Source organism: Aquila chrysaetos, chromosome 19 (genome assembly GCF_900496995.4).
Source record: "Aquila chrysaetos chrysaetos chromosome 19, bAquChr1.4, whole genome shotgun sequence".
Classification (NCBI taxonomy): Eukaryota; Metazoa; Chordata; class Aves; order Accipitriformes; family Accipitridae; genus Aquila; species Aquila chrysaetos.
Window position 1 is genome coordinate 27,408,512 of NC_044022.1, and position 13,301 is coordinate 27,421,812.

Sequence of the window (13,301 nt, forward strand, 5' to 3'; positions counted from 1 at the left end):
CATACAGTCACATCCTCACTAAATGAAAGAACTGCTCCACCTACTACTGTTTTTTTCACAAAAGAGTGAATAAAACACAGAGTAGAAGAACTTGAGGGCAAAGATCTGTAAGCACAGCTCAAATGGATCAAAATGCCACACTTTTTCCTTCTGTAGGCCTTTTTCCAATAAAACAGAGAAACAACCCCAAATTTATTCCCATTTCCTATCAGTTCCAAAAATTTCCCATGTCACATCTTTGAGATGAGAGCTCTTTGGGCTGCCAGGCTCTGTGCTGTGCTCCTGCTTGGCTCGCTCAAGCTGAGCACGATCAGACTGACCTGCTGGTGCACTGGGCACCTTCAAAGCAAACCTTGGTGCTGAGGAACGGGCAATTGCCATTTTTGCTCTGAGACTGAATGGAATCAACACCCTCATGTGGGAAGTGACAGTGGTCCATCCAGAAGAAATAAGTAACTGAATTTCCAGCCACTTTGTGCCACTAAAGCTCCTGGGATCTCTCTCTGAGACTTGCAGGATTAGCCTCAGCTGAAGGGTAGGTTGGATGGTTATACTCTCACAGTGCAAAACCTGACGTTTCCGTTGCGGTACTGTATTGGCCTCTGCTTCCCGTTTCCCACTCGCAGAGACGAGGCCGTGGGGTGTTAAACCGCTCGGCATCGTCCCCTGCAGGCAGGTGCGCTTCTCGGGTGGTAAGAGGTACTTCACAAGGCTCTGTGCAGAAAAGATGCTGTAAATGATAAATGCAAGATGTTATCGCGCCATGTCAGACTCACAAGTGCCACAGCTGCTGTTTGGCTGCTGGTTCCCAAGACATTTAGAGCAGGTTAGCAGAGGAACTACTGACGTTTTGGGTTGGATTATGTGGGTAAACCCCAGCCTGGGCTCCCAGCCGTTTCCCCTGCCTCTGCGAGGAGCAAGCGCTGCAGAAGCAGATGGCGGTTGCCCACAGGGGCAGGGAGGGTGCTCGCCCTCCTGAAGCGCAGGGGGAGGGTGCCCCTTCCTCGACGTTGTCAGTCCTGATGTTTTAAGGGCGGCCACGGACTTTTTTGAGGTCCCGAAAGGTCTTTGCGGCAGGACGTGCACCCTTCACGTCACCCTCGGCTGGGGCACCTGCCGCCTTGGCCGAGGATGGCGGCTCGGTGTCCCCCCGGTCCCGTCCTTCAGAGCCCTCCAGGGGCTGGGTGTCCCCTGGGGGCCGTTCTCTTGACGGGGTGCCAGCTCCCCTCCTGTCCCCTGCCCCTCACGGGAGGGCCTGGGCTGGGCGCCATGCTGGTGCACAAACCACCATGCCCATAGGGCCTCTGGCCCAGGGGAGTGGTGTTCTGTGTGGGGTATGGGCGGAACGGGGGTTGTGGGGGATCTCCTTTGTCGGATCGCATTAAATAGCATGTCTGGACCTTGCTTTAGTATAATTATAATTGCCATTGTTACCGCTATACTGCTTATCGCGGGACGAGGGCGTTTTGTCCCTTCGCGGGCTCCGTACGTCGCTCCCTGGCGCCGGCGTGACCCGCCCTTTCCCGTCCCACCGCCTCCTTCCACCGGCAGGCGGGCTGTCGGGCGCCATCTTGGAAGCGGGCAAGCGGCGTGGCCTTCCCGGGCGGGGTGGTGTTTCCTGGGAGGAGAGGGCGGCAAGGCGGGGATGGAGGAAGGGACGAGTCTCCGTTAACGGTGAAAGGCAGCGCTGAAGTCATGGCGGTGGGGGCAGGGGGTAAAGAAGGGGGCAGCGCCCGGAGGCAAGATGTCGCCCGCAGCCTCAGCCGGGAGGGGTGGAGCGCTACGGCGGCGCAGCGGGGTCAGTGCAGTTGGCGGGAGCGGGAAGCGCTTAGACCGCGCTTGGCGCTGAGGAGCCGTTGAGAGACCCGGGACGCCGACCGCCGCCATGCATGTCGTCAAGCGGGGTGAGGGAGGACCCTCCGCCGCGGGGGGGGGGGGGGGCAGGCCGGCACGGGGATTCCCTCGGCACCGGGGGGGGGGGGGCAGATGGGGTGGCCGCTCTTCTCTGGGGGGGGGTCGGGGGTCTCCTCTCATGGCACCGAGTGTGGGGGAATGGGGTCAATCCCGCTGCTTTGGGGGGGGGTTCTTCTCATGGCACCTGGTGCGGGGGGACGGGACTCCCTCTGCTTTGGGGGATCCCTCTCATGGCACCTAAACTGAAGAAATAGGGCCCCCCCCCCTCTGTTTTGGGGGTGTCTCTCATGGGACGTGAAAGGATGGGATCCCCTCTGCTTTGGGGGCAGCTTGCACGACACCGAGTGTGAGGGGATAGCACCCCATCTGCACTGGGCGGGGGGGGGAACGACACAGACACCCTAGAGTGAGGGATCTCCCCCCATGACATCAAGAATGAGGGATGAGACCCCTTAGTTTTGGGAGACACCCTCCCCCCCACAATGGCAATAAGCTTTGTGCTTAGTTCCCACACCTTTGATCAAAGGAGGGATCGCCAGCCTTTGGGGGGCAGGGGGGCTGGGGTGGCCCTCAGCTGCGTTCCCCATCTCTGCAGCAGTGGTCCTGAGAACTGGGTTTATGCCACGTTTTAGGTGGAGTGGAGTGGGAATTTCTTGGCCTTGTAGCGAGTACTCGTGCCCCTCCTGAAGTGGCGCGAGCTCCCTGTTTTTCTTCACTGTACTGAGAGCTGCGCCTCTGGGTGAGGGATCCCATGTATAGTATTGATCATCTGCAGCAAGAACATGCCAGGGTGGAGGGATAGCCTCTCTTCTCCTTGAGCCTGAACAGAGAACCTGAACAGGCTGTCCTTGGTGATTCCCACCCCAAGTTCCCCCAAAAGAGGGCTGGCTCCTTGTGTGAGGTGCTGGGCAGGAGGATGCTGTGCTTAACTGGTTCTTTGTCGTAACGGGAGCTGCTGTGACAGTAACCTCTTCTCCAACAGATGGACGCCAAGAGCGTGTCATGTTTGACAAGATCACATCACGCATCCAGAAGCTCTGCTATGGGCTCAACGCTGACTTTGTCGATCCCGTGAGTCTGTCCTTTTTCCTGCTGTCCTGTTCTCTGCCCCTTGTGATCTCTGCTAAAAGCTGACAGTGGTGAGCCAGTGTTACCCAGTTATTCTCTGTGGCAAAAGCCAAGCATGGTGGCCTGTGCAGGAAGTCTTGGCAAATGCGTTCATAATGTGTTTCTTCTGATTGTGTTCTGAGCTTTTTTGCTTCATGGAGTCTTAGACTGTGGTGGGGGAAAATCAGTTTACCTATTGTAAATTGCTTTTACCTCAAAAGTTGAAGCGATTGAGCTTCTTGTGCTTAAAAAAAAAAAAAAAGAGTTCTTTGTTGCTCCAGTTCACATATTTTGGTTTTGGTAGATTGCTCTCAATTTCAATCTGCAAAGCTTGAGCAATACTATATGGAAAGTAGCTCTTGATCCTCTCTTAATAAAGCAAGGTGCCCTTTCTGTCTGACAGAACCCCCCTGTCATTATAATATCCCTACTTTGTTTTTTCCAGCTGCGTAGGATTTTGAGTGCACGTTGATCCCACTCATGTAAGCTTCTCCTTCCAAAGCCTGTGCAGAGGATAACTCCCATGTGGATCCATTGATCTCTGTGAGATTTTTATGCAGATGTGCAGACCCAGTCTGTTCATTTGGAGTTGCCAACTTAGGCTCTTCCCATCTCGAAGATCTAACAATCTGTTTTCATATCTTAAATTGCATCTGTAAAATATTTGACATTCATTCTGTACCAAAAAGTGGTGCTCCTCAGCCTTAGAGAGCAGGAGGAGGAGCATTAGTGACTTGGTTACTGAAACACAAAGTACACTGACTTGATCTCAGTGACAGGGAGTTGGTGATAGGACAGAAGCAAGATTCCTAGTCCTCCTGACTCTTAATAACCCTGTCTTGATAATGAAGATAATCTTATGTGAACCACTGCATTCTTATTTATTCTGCAGTAGTGTGTGACATCGCTTTTCTTGGAATTGAGTTTCTCCTTTTGGACTTGGAACTTCTTGTGCCAGATGCTCTACAAGCCACTAGTAAAAATTCCTAACCTAACATGCTTACTTTCAGAGAGTAAGGTTTGAAAATGACGTGTCCTGGTTTTGTGAGGCTGTTGGCACTTCCAGTGTATTTGGCAGTTACCACGTTAGATTCAACCTCTCTTCTCCAGTGTAAAATATGCTCTTTCTTGTAGTGATCGGTGCTAAATGCTTGAGAGTAAAGCAGAAAGTACTTTAGAGATAGATGCAAAAGTCTTTACCCACAAAAGGTCCCAACTGGCAGATGAAGCCCGTTGGGTTAAGCCATGAAGCAAAAGCCATTGTATCCCTTCCAGGGTTGGGGATTTTTTGCTCTTGTCATGAAATGACTTTAAGTGTAGCACTTCCATGTCTCATCAGGCATTTATAAAGTCAAGCTTCATTTGGAGTTTGAAAACTTCTGAGCAAGTAGTGTTTTAATCTGACTTTTCTCCCTATGATCTTTGCTGCTACTCTATTCTAGCCTTTAGGAAAGTGTCTGCAGATTAAAAACTGTTAATGATTCTGGATTGACAGTTTCTGCTTTCTTCACTCTTTCCTCGCTCTCCCTTCTGCCCCAGTATTACTTTAAAATTTTAGGAGTCAGTACTTCACTAAGAGGGTTTGGTATTTTAATTTGCTTTTCCATTCAAACAGAGCGAACGGTACTGCTTATAGTGAAGTGTATCTTACATCTTAAATGGTTTCAGGATTTTTTTTTTTTCCCCAACAGCAGGTAGCTAACCTCCAGAATTTTCCTTTTTCAGGCCCAGATCACCATGAAAGTGATTCAGGGACTGTACAGTGGTGTCACAACGGTGGAACTGGATACACTGGCTGCTGAAACGGCTGCAACCCTGACCACCAAACACCCTGACTACGCTATCCTGGCAGCAAGGATTGCAGTGTCCAATTTGCACAAAGAAACTAAGAAAGTATTCAGTGGTAAGTCTCTTTGGGGGCACTTGAATGGCAATTAGTCAGAAAGGGAGTAGGAGTTTTAGAGGATATAAATATGGAAATCTCTTAAGCAGAAGTTACTAAGTACCCAGGCTAACTAAAAATGCCATGGAGATGAAAAACATGCATTTTAGGCATGTCACAAGGAAAATGAAATTGCCTGTTTTGGAAAAGTATCTGTATAAATAGATTGATGAAAAATGGAACTGATTCAAATTAGGTTGCACCCACTTTCATTCCCATTTATTATGTGTTATAAATTCTATTAAAAAAACATTGTAAGAGAAGTGCATTTTTAAGGTTAACGGGTTAGTAATAGTACTGAGCAGGTAGAAGAAAAGGTGTATGTTTGTAGAGCTGGAGGGGGTTATTTTAGAGGATGAGTAGTCCTGCCTGTTAAATCCTTGAAAACAAATGACAGATGATGCATATATAGGTCTGTGGATGTCCTTCTTTTTAAATACCTTTCTGTTGTAGATGTGATGGATGATCTCTACAACTACATAAACCCTCACAACGGGAAGCACTCACCAATGATCTCCAAAGAAACCCTAGACGTAGTTTTGGCCAACAAAGATGTATGTAACTTTTTTTTTCTTTCACTTCGAAGTTTTAAAAATTCAGTGAACTAGTTCAGATAATTTATTTTTCTTATTTTTAAGCAAGCCTTGTTTGTTTTAGGACAAAAAGCCAATGCAGAAACCTGTGCAGGTGGTAACTGCTCTGTTCTGGAGAGTTTAAAAGAGAGGATGTAGGAATTTCCTTCATGTAAGGATGTTTCTGTAGTAGAATCTGTTTTCTTGGGTGTCCTCATAGTCATGATCAGCACAAATTAATTGGAGAAAAAGTAGCTTTTGATGTAGCAATCTGTTTTGTGTGCACAGAAGGGAGAGATGAGGTTTGGTTTCTGATTTCAAGTTGTTTCAGGTTGGTGTTCTTATGGGAACTCATGTTCGTATTTTGATTCTCTCTTGTGTTTCTTAGTGTCTAGTTAGACTTCAGTAAAATGTAGCCAACAATTGTGCGTTGTACTTGGAAAAAAAAATTGTTAAAGCTGTGTGTTTCTTGTTTCAAGCGAAGTGCTCTTCCCTACTTTATTCCTCTGATCTGATATCTGTTTCACTAGACCTTTGAGGCCAGAAATGCCAAACAATGATAGTATTGTTATACCTTAATGTGAGGCACAAAAAACCTGATTGTAAATGTAAATTTTTCTCTGTATTATTTCCTCTCAGCGTCTGAATTCTGCCATTATCTATGACAGAGACTTCTCCTACAACTATTTTGGTTTTAAGGTAAAAAGCACATTACTCATGATAATGAAGACTGCTGTTCTGATATTGTTCTGGAGCTGAATCTTTTGGGAAGGATGGGAATACTTGCAGAATCATCTAGATTTGGGCAAGGAAGGCACTGGAGTAGTGGGACATTAGTGGGTCTGTAAAAATGAAGAATACCTGCACAAAACAGTTGCCTAACTGGATGAATCATGTACTTTCTTCTTGGCTTCGTTGTGTACCCTCGGCTGCTACAATATTTTAACTGTTGGGCATTAACTGTTTCACAGCAGATAGCACCAAATGTTGTTGAAAGCTTCCCAGCTCGTGCCATTCCTCAAGGAAATAATCTGATTCTTAATAAACCAAAAAGGGGATTTTTGCTTTTCCTCATTGTTTTGCGTAACAGTTGTTCTCAGTGTGTCGTCCCACGCATTTTGTCGTCTTCCATGTTGCTGGAACATCTCCCCCACAACCAGTCCAGTCCATTGTGCCCCCACCATCTGCTCCTGCTCCCCTCATAACATGCTGTTCTTTGCTGAATTGTTTTAGGGCATGATGCAGTGGGCTCTCTGGAGGGTTAACTGGAGAGTATTTTGCTATTCCATAGCACTGGGTACTTCAGATAGTTCTTGTGAATCTCTGTAAGAACTGGGGGTTTTTGCCTGGAGTTTCCATCAACACACCTGATGTGGTGCCTTCTGCTTTGGGGGAAGTAGTCTGCAATGAGGAAACAACTAGTGTGTGTAAAGAGCATAGCAGCTGTGGAAACAGCATAGGCAAGGATGGAAAGAGGGGACCTTGAAGAGGGGTATGTGTTTCTATATGTATATAGATATGCAATTCCTGACATCCCCTCCTGTAATTACTGCTGTAATCCATTAGGTACAAGCTTAGAAGGGACGTGCTGCAGTTGTAGGCTTGCCGTATTTGTCATGTTGTGTGTTCAACACCCAGTGCTGCAGATTGTGATACAGGTTGTCTGGAAGGCATTGTCATAGTATAACTAACAATACTAACAATACTTTAAGGAGGGATGGGGCTGTGGAGAACAAGCACTCCCTTGTCTTCTAGCCTGAATTCACTGTGGGCTGAGAGGTAGTGTTGAACCTTGTGGCTGCATGCTCCACTACCACTCCATAATCCAAAGCATAGAGTCCTCAGTGTTGGAACCTTACAGTGGACTTCTGGTTTTTTTTTTTAGTCGTTAGTCACCTAATATCCTATGCCATTAACAAGAGGAGTAGTGGAGTGCAGGATTGGTGCTTCTGTTGAAGCCTGGGTTAAGGAGCATGAAGATGCTTGAGTTTGCAGTTAACAGGATGTTTTTTAAAAACTGAAAACTGCATGTCTACTAAAATGCATTCTCTCTCTTTAAAGACTCTTGAACGCTCCTACTTGCTGAAAATCAACTCAAAAGGTAAGAACTGTCTGTATCATCTTGAGGTATTATTTAAAAGTCAAGACCATGGCTCAGAGCAGGGGTTGAGGAGGTAAATAGCCTACCTCATAGCTTTCCATAAAGCGTTCCAGTGAAAGCACTGTGTACTGGTTTAAAAAAAATTAGCAAAAAGTTTGTGGTAGGTATTTTGTGGGCATGTGCAACTTCTTTTCTTAGGCTGAGAATCTAACATTTTTTTGGTGGCAGCAGTATGCTTGCCTGAAGAACAGTTGATCATTAAAGAGCAGCACTGTGCCAAGTTTACTTGGGTGTTCCAGATAATGGCAGTGTGACCTGGACAACTGTGCTTCAGCCGTCTGTTTTAAGGTCCCTAGTGCTTTGAAAGCTGCCTGTTATCTAGGATTTAGAAGATGAAGTAGTTCCTGTCCAGCTGATAACTTGTTCCATAATGCTAAGCACTTTTTAATAAATTTAAGCTGAAAGAGCTACTGTGCTATCTGTGCCAGTTATGGCAGGCCCTTAGCATGAAAATCCTAGGACACCAGAATGTTGAGAAGTTAATTGTAATATAATAAACCTAGAGAGCAATTGGATGCTGGATTGGATATTTGATTGGATTTTAACTGTTAATACAGGTGTTGGTTTTTTTTTTTCCCCATGAGAACAGTCAAGCATTGGAGCAGGTTGTTGAGCAGCGGTGCCTGTCCTTGAGTTTTTCAAAACCTGACTGGATAAAGTCCTGGTGGTCTGATTCTCTTAGCTGACTCTTCTTTGAGCAGGAGATTGGACTAGAGACCTCCTGAGGTTCCTTCCAACCTGAATTATTCTGTGATTCTATGAAAACTATGGCTCTCAAGTGGCCCATTGCACATTGTTTGTAGCTTATTGCTATGACCTCTACATCTGTCTGTACTAATCGTAAATGTCATACTGACATTCTTTTTTTCCCCCCTTTGCTTTTTGTGTTTAGTTGCTGAGCGTCCTCAACATATGTTGATGAGGGTATCAGTGGGGATCCACAAAAATGACATTGATGCTGCAATTGAAACTTACAATCTTCTGTCTGAAAGGTGGTTTACCCATGCCTCCCCCACGTTATTCAATGCAGGCACCAACCGGCCTCAGCTTTCCAGGTACCTTTGGCTTTCAAGTTTGCTTAATGCGTAACTAGACGAAGGTAAAGTTTTGGAGATTGGGTCTGTTCAAATGAAATGCTTTCACAACTTCTAAAAATAGTAGCTGTGTTTCTGTGATAGTTTTATGAAGTTTTGAGAAGTTGCTGTCAAATTTAACTTGATCTCTGGTGTAGTCTTTGGGGAAAAATACACAGGTTTCTGTAAGCTTCTAAAGCTAATGGAAATGTTTACATGGCTGTATTTTATTTAAAAATTACTTATGTGCATAGTCTTCTATAGATTACAAAATGAATCCTGGTAATTGTTTTCTAAAACATGCTAAAAATAGCAAGCATAAATGATATGATTTAAAAAATGTTTTGCTTTGGTAACACAGGTATCAGTAATACAACTATTGCTCATGATGTTTTCTAAAACTATCCTTTATTCCACTTTGAAACCTATGGTTTTGCATCATTTATTTCCTTTGCATAACATGTTAAAGATTCAGTGTTTACTCTTGCTTTTCTGCAGCCCTGGTGAAATACTTCTTCCCTTTTTTTGTTTTAATCTTTGTATGCTAAAACTATTTATTTTCATTAGTTGTTTCCTGCTGTGCATGAAGGATGACAGCATTGAGGGAATCTATGACACGCTGAAGCAGTGTGCACTGATCTCAAAGTCTGCTGGTGGGATTGGCCTTGCTGTGAGCTGTATCCGAGCCACGGGCAGCTATATTGCGGGGGTAAGTGTGCAGATGGTGTTCCCAGCAGCGGTTAACCTTCTGGTTTCAGGAAATGTCTATATTTTGGTTGCCAAATCAATGCTGCTTCTACCGACTCAGTTTAACACAGCAGTCAGTCTAGCTCAGTAGTCCTTCTCTTTTCACTATGCTCTAAGGCAAAAAGGTTGGTTTTCCTTGGTTTTTTTGGCTTCCTAATAGAAGTCCTTCCAAAAAGAGGATATTATTCCACTGTTTGATCAGACATTTCGAACTATTAGCAACCTAGGAATATGCTCAGAGACTTGTGCATTACCCCTTTTCCTTTTGTATGTCTTAACTGCTCAAGATCATCTGTGGATGTGTGTTTGGTTTTTTTGTCACAGTGCATGTGACAAAAAGAAATTAGGAGGTACATTTTATTAACTCTGGAACCAGTAGCTGATATATACGTTTTTGTCTATTTAAAAAAAAGGCGAGGAGAAGGGACTACCAAATAACTGATTGGAGTGGTCAGTTCCTAGCTTTCAGCATAAGAGTTTTGCAGACTGCTGAAAGACATGCAGAAAATGTAGGCCCATGTCTTCAGGCAGTTGCTTTTCAGTATTCATGGTTTTCCTGTGCTTCTGCAGACAAATGGAAATTCCAACGGGCTTGTTCCAATGCTGAGGGTCTACAACAACACTGCCCGTTATGTGGATCAAGGTGGAAACAAGGTACTGGCTTTCCATTATATTATGTCCAAGAAGGGAACCTGAGGTCAGAGGTTCCACATCTGTGAAGGATTGACCCAGTAACATCAGTGAGCTGATGAAGTGGTTGTAGATGACACATAATTAGAATATGGCATTTTCCCTCCTTCTTGTTGATATTCTGGTGTTCCCCTTTCACTATACATTTTATCATGCAGTTATATCTTTTGGTATATATCTGCTGCACAATATACACGTTAGAGCAGCCTCTTGCGCTGGTTATTAGTCACTCCTTGAATGCCCTGTAGTGAACTAAGGTGTAAAGCTGTAGAAAGTCTCTTGATCCTTTGTTTTCACGTAGTCCAGAAGCCAATGGAGGCATGACACAATAAGTAAATCTAATATTTGTCAAGCCCCTGCTTACACAGCAGAGATACATTTTTTTGGTACTAAATCATTTTTATCGAGAATCTGGAACTAGTAACACGGCCCAGTTCCAATAAGTGAGAGCAACAGTAACACAAAAAAGCATATTGAAATTGCTTTAACGAGACTATAAAACTAAGCTCCTGTTAGTTTAGGGTATTGTGTGCACTCAGGAGCAGTGCAGGAGATTTTATTTTTAAGGACAATTTGTTCTGATCTTGACTATGTTTTATGTATCAGAGACCTGGGGCTTTTGCCATCTACCTGGAGCCATGGCATTTGGACATCTTTGAGTTTCTTGACTTAAAGAAGAACACTGGGAAAGAAGAGCAGCGAGCCAGAGACCTTTTCTTTGCCCTCTGGATTCCTGATCTCTTCATGAAGCGAGTTGAAACCAACCAGGTAAGAAGCGTGATTGGTGCAGAATAGGTCTGTTAATAGAGAAACAGGTGACCAGCCCTGGGATGGAGTTCATGAAGGGTTGCAGATCTGTCTGCCTAGCAGCAAAGGAACTTCCTGAAAAGGCTGCTGCACCTTATTTGAGAACTAGGCTGTGCAGGTAGAGAATGGAATTGGAGGACTCCAGTGGGATACTTTGCTTCAGTGCTTAATCTTGCAGCCCATGACTTATGTACTTACAGTACTACGCTAAATTTTTACTCTGGAGTTTCCTTAAAGCATCAAAATCTTCTCAGTAAATTGATCTTCATATGACTGCTTGTATTTGCTTTAAAATGGGTTATATCTTGAGAACCAGTAATTTTCCTGAAATGCAGTTTGGTAATAAATATTCATATAATTACTTTTAAATAGATCTGACTAGTCTGATGAACACCTTCCCCATGTCTGCTGGCAGAGTTGGTTCCTAGTTTTTCAGGATGGGAAGTGTAGTTCGCATGTTCCTGTTTACAACAGGATCTGCTGATGAAGTTGAATGCCTTTAATTGACAGAGTGCCTAAAGATTTTCTCTGAATATTTTTCCTTACAGGACTGGTCCTTAATGTGTCCAAATGAGTGTCCTGGCCTAGATGAGGTTTGGGGAGAGGAATTTGAGAAACTATATGAGAGGTGAGAAAAGTGAATATATTTTTAAGCAGTGGTCATCCATTCACAGAACTGCCCTTGTGTGGTATCTGGGAGCAAAAGCACAGGTTTGTGGTGTTGGCTCATAAGTGGTCAGCGAGTTCCATTATCAGATTGATAAAAGAACAAACATGGGGAAGGTCTGCTTACTGTTTGCTTCAAACTGTGACCTGCTCAAGGTAGAACCATGCATGAATGATTGTTTTAGCTTGTTAAAGGGAAATTCTGAAGTGATCCCTGCTTATAACGGTCGATGGCTTTGTTTTGAACGAGTTGTGTAGGATGTTGTAGTGAAAGATTTTCCATTTCCTTTAAACAAGGACAGTTCAGAGTTCATGCAGTTGAGAAGTGAATGGGGTCTTGCCTGCCTGAGAACCTGATGTTGTGTTAAAAATGATTGTCTTTCACTGCTATTTTTGGAGAGCCTGGGAATTATTAAGCAACATGTGCCCTGTTGCAGTTATGAGAAGCAAGGCCGTGTCCGCAGAGTGGTGAAGGCCCAGCAGCTCTGGTATGCTATCATTGAATCTCAGACAGAGACTGGCACACCGTACATGCTGTACAAAGACTCTTGCAACCGGAAGAGCAATCAGCAGAACTTAGGGACCATCAAATGCAGCAATCTGTGTACAGAAATAGTGGAGTATACCAGCAAAGATGAGGTAGGTGGAGATTAGGAACTTGTAGCATTTAGGAAAGCTGTGACTGCTCCTGTTGCAGCTTTCTAGAATATGTCTGACTGTTGGTTGGGGAAGGCAACAGGTAGCTCAGAAAATTCTGGGGATGTTTTGACTCGAGTACTTACAACTCTTCCACAGACTCTGTGTGTGGGTTTCCCCTTCCTTCCAACTCCTGTGGAGGATTTGATATAAAACAAGATACCCATCAAAGTGAATGTCTGAAAGCTTGAGGGAGAAGTGAGCTCTTTGGCTTGCTGCTAGCTGATGTAAGCATCTCTTCAGCTAATGATTTAGTAAAACCATGCCTCTTACTCCCAGACTTACATTTCAGTGACAATTCCACCCAAGTTCCCTGCGTACTACCCTAATCTTGGTGCTCTACAGATGTGCTGTTTGGACTGCAGCATTGCTAACAAAGGCAAAGGAAGGACACAGCAATGATTTAGTGCTAGTACAGCATGGAGCATTTCTAGTGCAGTAAAGCTCTTGAGGCTGTTGTACCTGAAAGTATCAGTTTCTACTGGCTGAGCCACTAGTTGTTCTTTAGCTCACACTCTTTGGCATATAAAATCGTGAGTAGTCTAGAAGATTTGGAGAGCCATCTTGCCTGCCTGCACTGCACAAGAAATCTTAGCTGACTTCTTTCAGTTCTCCTGGGGTTGGAAAAAATGCTAGTGTTAAAAAATGACTAAGAAAATGACCTAATATAATATAGTCTGGATCTCACTGAGATCAGCTGCTGGTTCTGGCAACACAAGAAATGGTTAGGCTTAGTTTATGCAAGGATGGCTTGCAGGCAGTATGATTGACTAGGCAGAGAATTTAATTTTTATGCTGATACTGATTTCTACTAAGCCTTTTTGAATTGGTTACCCTTTCTATAACTCATAAGATAGTGTAGAAATGAGGAGTGCGTTTTTCCAGCCTTTTAGGTTGCTCGAGTTGTTTCCCTATAGTTTGGATAA

The 13,301-nt window shown here is 44.5% G+C and overlaps 1 protein-coding gene across 4 annotated transcripts in view; it reads left to right on the top strand.

The window, feature by feature from the left end:
* Window positions 1–1,524: 1,524 nt before the first annotated feature.
* The window catches only part of RRM1 (ribonucleotide reductase catalytic subunit M1), a 30,627-nt gene continuing 18,850 nt past the window's right edge, over window positions 1,525–13,301 (top strand). For 2 of the 4 annotated variants that reach the window (XR_005930867.1, XR_005930866.1), the window contains exons 1-11: window positions 2,897–2,985; window positions 4,747–4,924; window positions 5,417–5,517; window positions 6,175–6,234; window positions 7,597–7,636; window positions 8,589–8,751; window positions 9,337–9,478; window positions 10,087–10,170; window positions 10,813–10,974; window positions 11,562–11,641; window positions 12,117–12,318. Coding sequence is in view for 2 of the 4 variants with exons in the window: in XM_030042733.2 (XP_029898593.1) it covers window positions 1,886–1,904; window positions 2,897–2,985; window positions 4,747–4,924; window positions 5,417–5,517; window positions 6,175–6,234; window positions 7,597–7,636; window positions 8,589–8,751; window positions 9,337–9,478; window positions 10,087–10,170; window positions 10,813–10,974; window positions 11,562–11,641; window positions 12,117–12,318 (1,320 nt within the window). In the remaining 2 variants the exon portion in view is untranslated. Of the gene's footprint in view, window positions 1,905–2,896; window positions 2,986–3,036; window positions 3,054–4,746; window positions 4,925–5,416; window positions 5,518–6,174; window positions 6,235–7,596; window positions 7,637–8,588; window positions 8,752–9,336; window positions 9,479–10,086; window positions 10,171–10,812; window positions 10,975–11,561; window positions 11,642–12,116; window positions 12,319–13,301 lie in introns of those variants that run through there. The other 2 variants (XM_030042733.2, XM_041118440.1) reach the window with 2 other exon arrangements.